This window comes from Diabrotica undecimpunctata, chromosome 2 (assembly GCF_040954645.1).
Source record: "Diabrotica undecimpunctata isolate CICGRU chromosome 2, icDiaUnde3, whole genome shotgun sequence".
Taxonomy (NCBI): domain Eukaryota; kingdom Metazoa; phylum Arthropoda; class Insecta; order Coleoptera; family Chrysomelidae; genus Diabrotica; species Diabrotica undecimpunctata.
Genome location: NC_092804.1, coordinates 20,850,233 through 20,867,379, shown reverse-complemented (window position 1 = coordinate 20,867,379; position 17,147 = coordinate 20,850,233). Strand labels below are relative to the sequence as shown.

General features: G+C 34.5%; 1 protein-coding gene across 5 annotated transcripts; it reads left to right on the top strand.

Moving 5' to 3' along the window:
- The first annotated feature begins 2,604 nt into the window (after positions 1–2,604).
- On the top strand, positions 2,605–16,580 carry LOC140434307 (uncharacterized). 5 transcript variants are annotated; one of them, XM_072522466.1, is made up of 8 exons: positions 2,612–2,700; positions 8,569–8,672; positions 9,729–9,979; positions 10,335–10,596; positions 11,301–11,515; positions 12,201–12,470; positions 14,362–14,526; positions 16,060–16,580. In XM_072522466.1, exons 2-8 carry the CDS (start codon positions 8,591–8,593, stop codon positions 16,333–16,335), a joined length of 1,521 nt encoding a protein of 506 aa, XP_072378567.1. In that variant the 5' UTR covers positions 2,612–2,700; positions 8,569–8,590; the 3' UTR covers positions 16,336–16,580. The 5 variants fall into 5 exon arrangements, with proteins under 5 accessions (XP_072378569.1, XP_072378567.1, XP_072378566.1 ...); XM_072522465.1 differs by lacking the exon at positions 8,569–8,672 and adding an exon at positions 8,354–8,437 and having other exon boundaries at positions 2,620–2,700; XM_072522467.1 differs by lacking the exon at positions 2,612–2,700 and adding an exon at positions 8,369–8,437.
- Positions 16,581–17,147: the final 567 nt, after the last annotated feature.

The window sequence follows — 17,147 nt, the reverse complement described above, 5'->3', positions numbered from 1 at the left end:
CTTCCTTGTTCGTGATCCTTGCTGTCCATAATATTCTCAGCATTCTTCTATAAAGCCACATCTCAAATGCTTCAAGTTTTTTAATAGTGGTGTCTGTAAGCGTCCATGCCTCCGCCCCGTACAACAACACAGAGAAAACATAGCATCTCAAATGTCTCATTTTTGTATCTAGGGATATGTTGTGACTTTTGAAGATGGCGCTCATTTTGTTAAAGACCGTTCTTGCCTTTCCTATGCGGCACTTTATTTCCTGTACATTGCTCCACTGCTCGTTTATAATAGTTCCCAGGTAGCAATACTGTTTTACTCGCTCTATCTGCGTCCCATTAATGTATAGATGAGCCCCATTTATATTCTCCTTGCTGATAATCATTTGTTTCGTTTTGTGGGTATTAATGTTTAGTCCGTACTGTTGACTGTACTCGTTTATTCTGTCCATTAGCCTCTGAAGTCACTCTAAACTATCTGCTATCACCATGGTGTCGTCGGCATATCTAACATTGTTTACTCTTTCACCATTTAGAAGGATGCCTTCGTCTATTCCGTAAAGAGCCTCGTTAAAAATTTTCTCTGAGTACATATTAAATATCAACGGCGATAGGATACATCCCTGTCTAACTCCACGTAGTATTTTTATGTGATCTGTTTCTTCTCCGTTAATTTTCATGTATGCGGTCTGATTCCAGTATAGTTCTGAAATTATTCTGAGGTCTTTGTCATCCATGTCTGCTTCTTTTAAAATGTTTATCATCTTTTGATGTTGAACTCTGTCAAATGCCTTTTCATAGTCGATCAAGCAGGCGTATACGTCGCAGTTAACGTCCCTGCATCTTTGAATCAGTACCTGTACTCCGAAAAGTGCCTCTCTGGTACCCACTGCGTTAATGAAGCCGAACTGTCTGTCCGATATTTGTTCCTCGCACTTCTTATAAATTCTTCCATGGCTGACTCTAAGAAACAGTTTCAACATGTGGCTCATTAGGCTGATTGTTCAATATTCTTCGCACTTTTTAGCCCCCTGTTTTTTAGGTATCGCTATGAATTCTGATTCTAGCCATTTATCAGGGATGATTCCTGTATTGTATATTTTATTGAAGACAGCCGTGATCCAATTTATTCCTTCTTCTTCCAAGAGTTTTCGTTAATAGGTCCAAATATCTTTCTTAGGACTTTTCTTTCGAAGACTTTGAGTTTTCTTTTTGTCTCTTCTGTCATCATCCATGTCTCGCATGCATAACATACTATTGGTCTGATAATAGTTTTGTAGACCCTGATTTTCGATCTCCAGTGTGTGTTTTTGGAACGGAACACATGATCGAGTGAAAAATAACCTTTGTTTCCCTTTACTATTCTTCTTTGGATTTCTGGTTCTTCTGTTCCATCCGTGTTTAATGCAACTCCTAAATATGTGAAACTTTCTACCGTTTCAATATCGTCCTCCATTTCAACTGTGCGTCTGTTTCCCCTAACTCTTGCCTGTGTTAACTTTTTTGTCTTTTGAATATTTATTTCTAGTTCGGTCTCTTTTGCCTTTGTTTTTAATTGTGAATCTATTGCTGCCGCCTCTTCTGTTCTGCGAGACATGATGCTGATATCATCGGCATAGTCGGCAATCTGTATTGATTTACTTGTTAGGAGATTACCTCTTCCTTTTCCTAATATATCCATTCTTAATGTGATCGTTTATTGTTACGTCACTTATCCATCTAACTATTCTCATTTGCGCTAAATGGATTCGTTGTTCTTTCTTTTTGACTACTCAACATTCAGTGCGGTACATCACAGCTGGTCTAACGGCAGTGTCATAGAATTTTCCTCTCAGTTTATTTGGAATATTCTTCACCCAATTTCCCCATTACACAATAATACCGATCATACATACTTAAAATTATTACTTTTACTGATTGGTTATCCGATTAAAAAAATTGAGTAAGCGTAAAATGTTGATTGTGGCACTATACAAGGAACTTATAAAGGAAAATGTTTTGCGGTGTTATACTCGTAATAATAAATATTTTTAAAAGAATAATAAGCATCAAACACACGTATTGTCAAGATAGATAGTTAAATGTCAAGTTTGTAGAAAGTTATAATTATTGTACTACATAATCCATGTTTAGTTACGCACAATATTATAAGGACTTTAACGTTTTTGTAGGTATTAGATTTTAAATGCTTTTTTTTAATAAATATATAATATTTTTGCCTGAAATGATGTTTACTGATTTATTTCACTTTATTTCCAATAACAACTACCTGTTTAAAAAAAAAAGTAGGGATTATTTTACCCTGCCCTAAGGGATCCTTTTGTCCCACCCGGTTGGGTAAACTGATCCTTTTGCAAACATTTGAAAAATTGTAAAATACATGTATCATACATTTTTAAACATTAATTGCATATACCATACAGGGAGCAAAATAGTTGATGAGTCTAAAAATAATTTTCCGAATTTTTTGGCCTGTAATTAAGCATTATTTAGATTTTTTGTCTTACGGCGATCATTTAGGGCCACTCTCCCTTATGTACAAACGGTTCCAAAATAACAACTCTCTCGACCAGCTCTACCAAATGTATTTTTGGCTTAGGAAATAAGCGGTGGTTCTATTGCATAAACATGTAAGCATCCTAATATCCCCCTAACACAGTTTTTGAGAACATAATGAATCAAGGTTGTTGGAAAGTTGACGAAAATGATGAAGGTAAGATGCTTCATTTATTTATACATCTATCCCACATTTTTCATTACCGATTGAGATCTGTTACTCCATTCCATATTTTTCGATCTTATTTACATTTTACTTGGATAAATAAAAAATGTTATTATTAGCCAGTGCCGGCAAGTTATTAGAAAAAATAGTTGGTCCGGGCAAGCTACGGCGCATGTGGAATGAACCTTTAACTAACTAATGTTTATTTGTGTCAAACAGGAGAGTTTTAATTTATTATTTTTTTAGAGGAGACACCTATGCGAACTATTGGAATATCAATTACTTGCTATTTTTTATTTATCAAATCTAGGTAGACATTTATACGATTTTTGGCACTTAAATTAAAGTTAAAGATAAATATACTGTAATGTGTTGATGTGACATACTCTCAAATTATCAAATTATTGTCACTCTCATACATACAGATATTTTACACTTTTACGAATTTTCACAGTTTTTGTTTACTGAATTGTTAGATCTATGATTATGAGAAGCAGATTTATTACTGAGCCATATTTAGACCAACTAGACTATCAAAGAATCTAGCTTCGCTGAGCATTTGCCATTGACCTTAGACTAGCGGTGACGATCAACAACATTAAAGTAAACACCGCTGCTCACATACTCTTCCTTGTAATCTGTGCATTTTAACATATGCGTGGTGATTACGAATGGTTCTTTTAGAGATCTTATTGGTCTTTTCAAGCTTTCTCTTCATCTATCTCTATTCTGAGTTACATGCACCTATTGCATTGACGAATTCCTGCTTCTTCAAGTAAAAACAGCTTCAGCTTCTTCGGGAGCATATAGTGTATAGCTTCCAAAAGTACTACAGCCTATTTCTTCCGTGAAATGGAGAAAGTATGTGAAGAGGAGGACGAGGCGTTATCATATATATGTTATTTATATATATATATATATATATATATATATATATATATATATATATATATATCAAGGAAAAAGGATATATGGTAACGCCTCGTACTGCAGCCTATTCTAGTTTATGTGAAGAGGAGGACGAGGCGTTATCATATATCCTTTTTCCTATATATATATATATATATATATATATATATATATATATATATATATATATATATATATATCCTTTTTCCTATATATATATATATATATATATATATATATATATATATATATATATATATATATATATGTATATATAAATAACATATATATGATAACGCCTCGTCCTCCTCTTCACATAAACTAGAATAGGCTGCAGTACTTTTGGAAGGTTCCATAACGTAGAATTTACCTCTCTCGCTATTTCTTTCGCTTTATGCCATGTTTTGTTCTTCTGTTTCTTCTCAGACACATTATCCCAAGTCTAGGTTGTCTTCCTCTTCTTATCTTTTTGGATAACAGGTACCCTTATGTTTATTATGTGCAAATGTCCTAACCTACCAAGTTGTTTTCTTGACACAAATTGTGTTATTGATTTAATATTAAGATTTGTACTAATTATTTTATTTTTCACTTTGTATATTCTTGAAACACCTTTTACTCTTATCAGCCATTTTGTTTTAGCCGCTTCGTTAACACCAATGCTTTACAGTCATATATGAGTGCAGGTCTGCATATTGTCTTGAAAATGTACATTTTTTCTCAAAAGACATTTATGAATATAAACTCATTTATAAATGATGAATTTACTGCATAATATATACTGTTGGCTTTTTTATGCTATCTTCTATTTTTCTGCATTGACGAATTCCTGCTTCTTCCTCTTTATACGCAATTCTGCTTGTTCATTGGCGGATTGATACCTCTATGGAAGGTTGTCACTCCATCTTTTAAGCGGTCGTCCGATATTTCTTTTACCGATTGGTGATTTATATCTTGCTATTTTGACCACACGGGTTTCCCCCATTCTGCTTATGTAGTTATTCCATTCTTTTTTTCTGTTAAGTGTCCATTAGTTTATACAACTATACGTTACATTTTCTTCTAATGTCTTCACTTCTATCTTGCGATCTCTCAGCGTATTTCTTGTAATTCTTTTCAGTACTCTCATCTCTGCAGTTTCTAGTAGTCATTGTGTTATGGTTGTGTTGAGTCTTGTTTCTGATACATATGTCGTTATTGGTCTTACAATGGCTTTATAAATTCTTGACTTCACCTCAGTGTTACCATATGTCGGTTTGGCCATATAGTAGTACTTTCTTTTTTTATTTGATCTCTTACTTCTTTGACCAGGTCTCCATAGCTTCACAGTGTAATTCCAAGGCATTTTATTTGCATTACTTATTAAATAATGATACCATCAATTTCTATTTTACATCTGGTTGGTTTTTTGCTGACAACTATTGTTTTAGTTTTCTGAGATGAGATAGTCATATGAAATTATTTTGCTCTTATGTTAAATCTGTGACATATTTTTTACTAATGCAAAATTTCCAACAAGGTTACCACTACATACTCTATTTTCCTAAATACTTTTGGCCTCGCAGAAAACCACAAACTTCCTCAACAGGATCACTTGACCTGGTTCGGCAAGTTAAACCTGGATGAACCTTTTACCTTCTCATATAATCCAAGGCTTTTCAATGAAAAAGAGAATTAAGAAAATGACAAAAACGATTGAAACATGAAACGTAAGGACGCTGGTGGAAACAGGAAAAATGGAACAACTAGTGACACAGTTAAAACAAATCAAGATAGATATTGCAGGAATTCAGGAAACCAGTGAAAAAATGAACAGAGGAAAAAAATCAAACAAGGAATAAACAATGCAGCAGAGAAAGTGGTTGACAAAATGCAAAATAAAAGAAGAACTAATTGGTTTGACGATGAGTGCAAATTAGCAGTGGAAGAAAAGAATAAAACAAGATTGAAATGGTTAAGCACAAGCAAAGAAGAGGAATGAGAAAAATACAAAGATCAAAGGCAAAAAACAAAGAAATAATTTAAATCGAAAAAAAATCAAAAAGTAGAAGACATGAACGAGATAGAAACAGAAAATAAAAGACACAACTCAATACCATTGTACCAATACTTAAAACTACGTAACCGAAAACAGATAGCTAATATAGATACAGAAGCAGAAAAATGGCAGAAGTATTTCGAAGAAATAAATCAAGAAACAAGTAGAGAAGAAGAAAGAGAAACAGTAACGAACACAAAACAAGATGAAGAAGAAGACTGGCCTATACAGAAATAAAAAAAAAATGCAAACTTAAAAACGGGAAAAGAGCAGAAGAAGACGGAATATGCACAGAACTTAAATACGGTGGGAAGGCACTATACAGACAGATTTATAAACTAATACAGAATATATTAGTATATACAAGAATCCTAAATTATTCCTGCATAATATATTATTATGCAGGAATCAACCCTGAGATCATCGAGGAGATCGAGGAAGAGTACCGCGCAAGGAAGAGGGAACTGTACAGGAAAATCCGTACAGAAAAAAGAAGGCACTGGAAAGAGTTGTATGAATAGCTGGATGAGGACATCTGGGGTCAGGGATACAAGATCGTCATGAAGAAGTTCCATGCGTATTCTCCTTACGAAATGCCTATGGATAAGAAGCTTGAGGTAACAAGAGAGCTCTTTCCGGACGGCAGATGTCATGGTGTATAGATAGATACTATGGAGGGATGACGGAGCTAAGCGAGCTGTACCCTTTACCATGGATGAACTTATCGAGGCATTGGGTTCACTGAAGACTCGTAGGTCCCCAAGACTAGATCAGATACCACCTGAGGCGGTGAAGGGTCTAGGACGGGTGGAACCTGCGTGGCTTCTGGAACACATGAATGCACTGCTGGAAGCACAAACCTTTCCTGAGCCTTGGAGGACATCGAGGTTAATACTGCTTCCGAAAGCTAGGGAAAAGTATCGCCCATCTGTCTGGTTCCATGCATCAGTAAGCTGTATGAAAGGATGCTGCGAGTAGGCATAGACGACATGATTGAGAGGTCAGGTGGTTTATCAAGGAGGCAATTTGGTTTTTGTAAAGGGAAAAGCACGATTGATGCAATCATGAATGTACTCGAAGCATTGCGCAACAGAGGGGATGAACATCGCTGGGCGGCTCTGCTGTTGTTTGATGTTAAGAATGCATTCAATACGTTGCAGTGGAACGAGGTAATGAAGGCAATGGAGGAGAGAGTATGTCCTGGTTACCTGATGAATGTGGTGGCGGAGTATCTGTCCGAGAGAAGGATTATGGTGGAAAAGGGCACGATCGTGGACGTGACGGCCGGGGTACCCCAGGGATCTGTCTTGGGCCCGACGCTATGGAATCTGGCATATGACGGGGTTATGCACTGTGAATACGGAGAGGATACAACCCCCTTCGCATTCGCGGATGACCTCGCTGTACTGGTAGTGGCCCGTCTAGGTGAAGCTAGAAAAGTGGGTCACACTGTATGAGTTGGAATGCGTGAGTCAGACTGTGGGGAAGGAGTAAATGCCCATCTGAAAATAATGCCAAACTACGAGCGATGAGTGTCTTCTACACGCTACCTGGAACGAGACAGGGGACCTCCTTGCTGATGAATAGAGTGTGGATGTGTATGAATGGAGAATGAATAAATAAAGGTAGTGATTTGAAAGGTAGTAAACAGGCGTTTGACAAACTAAACAGAAGAAAAATGATCCAAGACTTACAAGAGAGTAATATACCAAACAAAATTATAAGAATGATAGTGAATGAAATGACAATGCGAAATTCCCAAGCAATAATAGATACCGGAAGAGAAACATAAATAATAAAAATAAAAAATGGAGTAAGACAAGGAGATACGCTGTCAACGGTACTATTTATTCTATCACTAGACAAAATAATAAAAAAGCTGTCAAATGCAGGAACTATAAAAAAGAATGCAGTACCAATAATAGGATATCCGGACTATATAAACATACTAGCAACAGTTAAAAGAGCAATAAAGAAAACCTTCCAAGAAATAGAAAACGAAGCCAAACTGAGAGAACTGGAAATAAATGAAAATAAAGCAAAATACATTAACGTAAGCAAGAAAAAGAAGACACAAATGACAGAACTGACAATAGATGCGCAAGAAACGAAAGTGTAGTTATAAAAAGAAGAATTCAAGCGGAAAATTCAGCGTTTTATAGAAATAAAAAAAATGTTTAGAGATAAGAAGATAAGCCGAAACACAAAAATGAAAATCTACAAAACGACCACAAGACCAATAGTAGTATATGCTGCAGAAACATTTACACTAACAACAAGAGAAGAAGAGCAATTGAAAGTTTTTGAGAGGAGGATTACCAGAGAAATACTGGAACCAAAGAGAGAAAACGAAGAGAATGCAAGACAATGGATGAATCACGAAAAACAAGAATGGATGGGTCAAGAGAACATAGTTAGAGCAATAAAAGCACAAAGAATTAGATGGTTTGGTCAATATAATCTACATATTAAATCAATTGACAATCATCGTTTTTTCCATATTTGAACTTAATTTTAGTCACAAAAACAATAAAATTAGCTATAATCAATATTAGTTGTATTTATACCTTTTTTCGCATTTCTTTCCTTCCTATTCACCTACTTAATATTTGTTTTGTATATAGATATGATCTTGCCATTGTGCACCTACTTTAATTTAAAAGCCTTTACAACTATATAAAATATTTCTATTTGTAGTTCGTCTGGCAAAAGATAGACACCACAACTTTTCAAAAACACTGTACACCAAGCTTTATTCGTCGAAAAACACTGGTTCTAAAGGTACCTTTCTGAACTAAAACCTACTAATACCTCTATCTATGTCAATAAACCAAGGTTTAAAAATGTGTAATGGGCAACACAAAAACAATCTATTACTGTTGTGATCGAATTGTAGCTAATAATATTTGTAGGTTTGTGAACTTTAGTTTGAAAATGTGGTCTCAATCGAAAAGACATAACCTCAAACCTGAACTATGGGCGGAGAGGTATGCTGAAAGAAATACAGGCTCAAAAGGTATTCGTTTCTTTAACACCTATTACCTACACTTTTATTATTTTACTAATTTTTTTTATTGTAGTTAACCCTGAGTGAGCTTTAAAAGCATGGTTTTAAAGCATGGTGAATTAGTAGGTATATATGTATTTTACATAAGCTTAGGGATAAAAACTGTAGATTTTTATTGAACCGTATTGACAAAAAAATGAGCTTATTAACGAATCTGAAAAATTAAACATATTTATAAAGAGTGGTTGCTGCTAAAGCTAAAAAAAATTCAAATTAGTTGTAGTTTTTTTTTTTAAATACAATTCATAATTATAATGGATGAAATATTAATTCCTTCATTATAGTCAAGTGAAGATATTAAGTCAAGTGAAGGCATTATATAGTAAGAATATACGAATTTTTCATATACATTACTGATCTTTTACAGTGTCTGTCATCTGTCATGCATGGCGACGCGACGGTACCACTAGCCTGTCAAAGCTCTGCGCCGGCCATGTCCATCAGATATCAGTTTTGCTCGCTACTCAGCTCGTGAGGTCAAATTCGCCGTGACTGTTATCTTGGAAGTGTCAAAAGACAGTTTACAATTATTAAACAAATTAGCTTGGTTCGTTAGCGTGGATCGTCTGCGAGGATATACGGCAAGCACATGTCGAAAATTATTATATGGTACAACAATTACTGTAAAATGTGAATATGACCTCCATTTAAGTTCATACCAAACTAGCGTCGCCGGGCACGGCAACAACAGTTCTTCTTTCAATAGTGCTATAACCTATAAATTGAGCCTTCACCTCCTGAAACTTTTGCCCCGAATATAGGCGGACGCCGCTCTTCTCCATGTTCTGACTTTTAGCAAATTGTGCGCATGCTTTACCACTACGCCCTCCCATCGTTTAATTACCTCTAGATAATCCAAAACAGTCGCAAGTTAGTGAAATATACTATAAGATCCTATATTATAATAGCAGAAATAAAATATTTAACTTTGTTCTCATAATCTAATTATTTCTCTATTTGTAAAGTCGGAAACAGTAATATCTAAAGTACTGAAATTATTTTTAGCTATATACATCGATCTTGACGACGAGGAAAGCGATGATGATGAAAACAAGGAATATTCCATGTGGTCCGAACTGCCGGATCTGCTTCTAGAAAAAATATTCGCTTACTTGGGTATCAGGGAAAAATATTATGCAAGTTTAGTATGTAAAAGTTGGTACAGGGCCTTTCATTTTCCTTATGTTTGGAGTCGGTTCATTTTGGAAGATAATACACTTACTAGAAGCAGGTTTAATTACTACAGCGGATGGCAGGTATTTTTTCAACATTTTATAGTAACTGTCAGCTAGGAAGAATCAAAGATGCGCATTTTATTATTTCCGAATGTTGACGAGAAACAGTTGATGGGTGATAATTCTTATGAAATTGTATTGTGAACGGTTGCAATACGGATCGGCTAAAAGCGGTAGGAAAATGAGGATCTGTGGTGGTTCTTTTTAGCTGGCAACTACTTTACCTATTTTCTATTGCTACCGATAGCTTAAGGCCTGTATTACTCGTATCAGTATCACTTAGAGCTTCATTTTAAGCTACATGTATTCTATTGGCGGTAATACCAAAATTAATAATATCAAAAAAAATGTTTATATACTCTGTTTTTATTTTCAGTACGTTTTGGATCATGTCAGGTGCCAAGCATGCCTTGCAGGCTACGGAAAGCATTTCAAACATTTGACAATAAGACCAATGCTTAATTTTTACAATCTATATGAATTTATGAACATGATTTCCTGGTATGCAGAACAAAGAGAACAAAAGGAAAATGTGGAACTGGGTGTAGGTAGCAATATCAAGTTTTTCAAGTTTACTTTTCCTTGTAATATGACAGCAAGGGATGATACGGAGAGGATTAGGTTATTTGGAACTGGTGGTAAGTAGTATTTTTAAGAATTTCTGTGCAACCGGAAAAAACCACGGTTACAAAAACCTCATTGTATACAGTTTCCTTCAGTTGAATCTACTAAACAATATATATAAGTATTTTTTTCGATGATTTAAGGGATTCAAATGTTTTAAAACTATCAAAAGTCTTGAAAGAAGGAAACGGATATCCAAAAGTAGTATAAAACTTACGAACTCTGAAACGCTATATTGGAAAAGAGTAGATCCATTAAATCTCTAATATTTGTAAATATTATAGATATGACTGGTTTAAAACGTCTTCCGACGCTGCCAGAATCCCAAACTTCATTTATATTCGGCCAGAGATCATCCCTAAAGTCTCTTGCAATTATCACCTTGATGTCGGCCGTCCAACTAGTTGTCGGTCTTTTTCCCACTTCCTTTTTTCAGGAGGTTTCCATTCTAGACATTGTTTTGAGAGCCTCTCGTTATTCATTGGATTTATACGTCCGTACCAAACCAACTGTTTCTTTCTATATCATGTCATTCACGATTGTTTCCTCTATCTCAGTGTTTCTTAACCTTTGGTCTACGAACCCACGGGGGTCCACGAGCATGTGTTAGGGGGTCCGCAGTTTTATCTATGGACATTAGAATTAATAAATAAATGAAAGATGATTTGAAAAAATGATTTATCATATATACATACCAACTATAGCTATTACTTTTTAGGTAAATTACTTCAAGCCATCAAACGATTGATGGGCAATTTAAAAAAGCTAGAAAATTTACATTTAATAGATTTGATGCTAGATCCCAAAGAAGCTCAATATTTGTTAGACGAAGTTTGCGAGTCACAATGTTTAACTCTAAAGACATTATTTTTGATAAATACGACAAAAGTTCAATATCAGTTACTTCACGTTGGTGTGTTTTTAAATCTGAAGGTAAGTTTATTCACTTGATTGAAGAATAGAACATAAACCAATATGAAAAATTTAAAAATTATTTGAAATTTTCTTTGCTCAAATGTGGTAGTAATTTTAATAAATCAATAATGTGGGTACCTACATAATCTGCTCTGATACCTATCAAATATCTCTTAAACAGGAACACTTCACTAGTGTTACTCAAAGTATAGTTTCTATGTATTCAACCATGACCAGAATTGGAGAAACAACCATTTATATAAGTTTGACACAAAAGTTAAAAGACGATAATTTAAAATAAACAATTCTGTGGTTAGTCGTTAGTCCTTGCGGTTACACAAATCTAATAACTTAGAACGTTTTATATTCGCAAAAACAAATACCGATAAGACTAATGTCGCGTGGATTCCTTCAGATTCCTTCTGGAAAACTTAGAAAGTAACTTTTTCGATAGTAAACAAATTTCAATGGTATTTTGACGAGACTAAATTATGATTTATTGCTTCATTTACAAAATCCGAAGAAATAGATATGTTTTTCACGTTGGAGAAATTAGTAGTTTACGCTAAATTTCCTTAATGTAAATTTGCTGAAAACTGATGAATATGACTACATCCAATTAAAAAAAACAATAATGTAACAGTTTTCAAATAATATTTTTAACAACTTATATTTTAAATTTAAATAACAACTTACTTTTTAGGAATTACATATAAGCCCTCAAAACCTTGGAGATGATTTAGTAGAACTTCTTGGCCATACCAAACTAAAACACTTACATATTGTTCAAAATAGATACACATCAACCGATATTAAGATTATACCTGTATCTCCAGACAGTTGGAAAAAGTGCCGGAAAGAGAATACAGGTCTTAGTGTACATTTGCATCTGGAAAGTATGAAAGAAAAACCATTGATTTGGCAACAGAGTGCTCCAGTTAGGTCGTTAATTTACGATTCTCCACATATTGGTGTAAGTATGGTATATTTCAACATTTTTAACCTGTACCTTTTTTTACGAACAAAACGAACTAATTTTTTAATGCCTGTTCTGATTTTTAGTTTTAATAAAGAAGTTTTCAAGGTAATTAGGTGATAGTAGTGTCACGTTTTACCAAAATATAAAACATATCAAAATTACTGTTCAACTGTGCATTTGACATTACATTATAGGGGTCTCCATACGAGGTATGAGTATGTTCAGTTCCTCATGACGTCATGACTTACCCTATGTATATACAGATCACGACATCACGACGTGTTACACGTTTCCACCTCTATATTCATTTCACAGTAGGTACAAATTGTAATTGTCACATTGACATTAAAAATTTCAATCGAAATTCAGTTAAAAATACAATTAAACATTTTCAACTTCGGGATGTGTAAACAGTTGTAAAAAGTGTCATGAAGGTAATGAACCACGTGTTAGACCTGTCGATGAGGAGCGTCAAAACAGGGATATTGATATTTGTGCTTTTGTGGAAGCTAGTGAACCCCGCAATAGTATACAAATTGCTAGGGAAATTAGCGTGAATGCTCGAACTGTCCAGCGAGTTCTCAAAAGGAATGGGTATCACTGTTTTAAGATTCAACCAACACAAGAACTATTTCCGGAAGATAACTTTAGGCGAATGGAGTTTTGTGAAATTATGTTAGAATAAACAGAATAAAAATGGACACTTTTTAAAAAATATTTTATTTTCTGACGAATTTTCATTTTCATTACATAAAAAACACAATCCATCCGTTGCAAGGTATTATTCTCGGAATAATTAGCACCTCACTGTTGCAGTGCGAACTCAGCATCCGCAAAAGTTAAATGTTTGGACTGGGATGTTAGGCGACTATATTGTCGGTCCATTTTTTATCGATAGAAACCTAAACGGGTCCAAATATTTACAACTTTTACAGAATGCAGTTCGACGCCTTCCCGTTAACAGGTATCACAGGTAAAATTAAGTTGTCCAGGTGTATAGAGAAATGGATTGTTTGCAAATAATTGCACAAGAGCTTTCAATAGCATAACTCATTTCATCAATACGTCTTTAAACTATGTTGTTGCTTAAAGAAATTGTTTTAATAATATCAGATGCAGGTTTGTGTAAAACAGTTTTTAAAACCTCTTCAATGGCTGGCAAAATTACCTGTTCTCCGATAGTAGGCGGTTTTCCGGATTTTGCTATAAGCAACGAGATATTGCAAGGCGCTCGCAAACCATCATCGTTTATTTGTGAAGTCGAAGCGAACATTTTGTTCAACGTGGATCTCTTCTAAAGTTTCTTCTTCTTCCGTTTTATCAGAGTGGTATATTATCAGATGCTCTTTCAGCTTAGATAGCTTCATAGTGTCATTCCTAAAAGCTTCGTTGCATAAAAGGTACAAAGCATTTGTTTGTAGGTCAATGATTGATGATTGAAATTTCTTTCGAATTGACCCTCATTTTAATTTTATATTCCCCTTAATTTTTTTAGGCCACGTAGACAACTTGCAGGTTTTCATCGATCCCCGGGGAGTCGATATAGACGACATTGAGAATCACTGGTCCAAAGTAAGGACTCGACGCTAGGGTACGCACCACATCGATGATTTGTCAGCAAAAACGACAACGGGAACATAGCACGCCACGCTATCCTGTACTACGTGTGTACCTCCGTGTATATGTATACGTATTTCGTGTAAATCATTAAGTATCCCTTCCTATCCCATACCCCAGACTGGAAAATGAAAAAGCATTCCTGCCGGAGGGCAGCAGTCACAGTCAGTACCAAATTAAGACGAACAAGATTATTTGTAGTATTTTATCTCAAGTAATTTGTATTAGTCTTTGCTAAGATTGATAAATATCTGTCTTTCTTTTTCAGATACGTACAGATACACTGATTACCGCTATAGACTTTTATGGTAAAGATTTAAGAATTTATGGCCACAAGAATATACCAAGGTTTCACAGATCAAAATCGTTTTCGGAAAGAATGGATCAAAATTTAATGATGCTCATAAGACAATGCACATATCTTTCAACATTGGTAAGTTTTTTTATCTTGAGTGAGATAACTCCGAGTTGTTATCAACAGGTCCTCGAAGACACTTTGTCTCAGGACCAAGTAACCGATGTAGAGCCATACGTTGCCATGTTACCAATTCCAACGGTAACTTAGACATCTTAATTTTTAATAATATATAATGTAACATATTTGTAAATTTATAACATTTAAAGGGTTTTTACCCATATATTTTAGTGGCTTATAGCATGTGCACTTTGTTACACTGATGATGGAATTTACATTCCGAAAACGTTCTGTATTTGTGATATAGCCCGTTTGGGTATTTTATTTATACCTTTTACTAAAAATTTTAAAATAAAAATTTTTTTATGATACATGGTATACAGCCAGCTACAGGAACTTAGTTTCCTAGTGGATTATTAATAAATGTTCACTAAAGGTAACTATCTACTTAAAATTACTGTACTGTAAAATTATTAATGTAGTTCATATAATTTAATAGCTGTGGTTAATCAACAAATTATCTTTATTATGTATAAAAGCATTTTAGGAATTATGACCATTTATTTTATTTACGAATATTCTATTAAAAATTTTAACTTACCTTAAATATCTGAGTCTACCCTGAGTTTGACCCTGCGTATTTTACAAAAGTAGCAAAATTTACGATGGCGGTAGAATTGGCAACGCTGTTATTCTATATCCGTACACTGCCATCTGAATGTGATTTCCAGTATAGCACAAATCACTTAAGGCCGATTCACATTATAGCTCAGGTCACGCTCCGCTCACGCTCAGCTCAAGGTTCGGTCAAGTATTCTTACACTCATCTTAAATGGTGCTATTCACAGTAAACACAACGCTCACGTTCCGTCCCGCTCTTTTGACCGCGGCGATTCTCCAGGAGAATAGTTTGATCGTGACTTGATCTGAGTGGAGTGGAGCGGCAGGGTAGTGTGAATTAGTAACAGTCAGGTGAAGGTACGATTTTCGCGGCTCGATGGATGACGAACAGTTGATTGAATTGGTGCGCTGCTGTAAGGAATTGTACAACCAGGGAGATAGACTGTATTTTGATACGGTACAATAAAATTTATATTTTGTCATTCGAAAGTACTGAAAAAATTTAGTTTCATCGTCATAAAGACCTTTATACAGAGTAAAAAACTCCCCTTCTGTTTTCCTTGTTTTTAAAATATTGTGCACCCATATTCTTGGCTGTTTATTGGTTGACTGAAGCTCTTCTTCGTCCAAACATAAAGCAATGACAGCCAAATCACTGTTAGAAAAATCTTTAAACATGTTAAACAAATTTATATATGCAAAGAACTGTGCCTATTCTCTGAGTCCCGCCAAATTGAATAGTATACCGAAATTCTTGATCGTGAGCGGAGCGTCACCTGAGCGCCTACTGTGAATAGTGTACACAATTCTTGATCGTGAGCGGAACTTGAGCGGAGCGTGACCTGAACGTCTAATGTGAATCGGCCTTTACAACCTACTTGTACCTACCTTATTAGTGGTCTGCGCACTATAGTATCATTTGTATTACAGGTGGTGACAGAACGAATCTCAACAACTACAGTCTTACTTCTCGCTTACTATGGCAAAAATCTCAAATGGTTGTTTATACGTGGCAACGCTGTGATAATCAAGACTGACTGGAAGCAGGGACCTGATTGGACTGACGAGTTTTATTCGTGGTTAAAAACAAACAGTCGATCTTATACTTTGGTGGAGAAGGAAGTTTCCCAAATATTGGGCTATAAATGGAAGCTTTTGACAGATAAGGAATTTAAAACGCTGGAATTTAACGTCCATGATTATTGAGAATTAAGCTGCTAAAGGTGAAATTGTGCAATTTAGTACTGACCAGAGAACAAAATACTTTGCGATGAGAGATAAACAAGTTTTCTTGTTATATAGTTATAAAGAGAGAGTTTTGTGTAAATTGCGAAGAATATATAATATCGTTATATCTTTTTTAATTTTTACTTCCATCCAGTACAACGTTTCTAGTCACGGGAGAAGAATATTTATTTTATATTTGCAGATTGGTTTGAATAAATTTAGGAAAAACACTGTGTTCATTTTATTTAACCTCCGCTACCAATCAAAACTCGCAACTATATGTTCGTTTAACATTTAATCATCTTTACCCCAGTCAATGAAGAAAAAAAGCTGAAAAAATCTTATACAGATATTTAAAGGTTCTAAAAGATATATGAGGTGTACCTGATGAAAAATCCGTGAAGACGTACAGCTAATTTTGTTTTTTTTTAACAATCTTAAAAGGTGAAAAACATAGTTTTTGCCTATAAAAAGTTTATTATACATTCTAGAGAAAAATGTTTCAAATAAAAGTTGTAGATCATAACAAGTTCTTTATTTTGAGAATTTCCAAAATAAAATCTATAAACAATTGACCGAGATGATTATAAAAAACACTTATAACTTGCAATCGATTCTTTAAGGCTTCATTTATAAGGTTTATTAAAAAACTTCAACATTTTACTAAATTTGTTATTAAAAAGCATTTTGAAAAGGGCTGACCTATTAGCTTCTAAACATTTATAATAACTTTGATATTTTTTATGTTACACGGTTGAGAAAAATAAACAGAACCTTCTATGAATAGTAAA

What these genes read in the sequence shown, in the direction of transcription:
- LOC140434307 (XM_072522465.1), top strand. Translation starts at nt 2,661, where the DNA reads ATGAATCAAGGTTGTTGGAAAGTTGACGAAAATGATGAAG. An exon ending in ATTACTACAGCGGATGGCAG is followed by an intron (nt 9,980 to 10,334) that starts GTATTTTTTCAA and finishes TTTTATTTTCAG; the next exon opens with TACGTTTTGGATCATGTCAG. An exon ending in ACGATTCTCCACATATTGGT is followed by an intron (nt 12,471 to 14,361) that starts GTAAGTATGGTA and finishes TTTCTTTTTCAG; the next exon opens with ATACGTACAGATACACTGAT.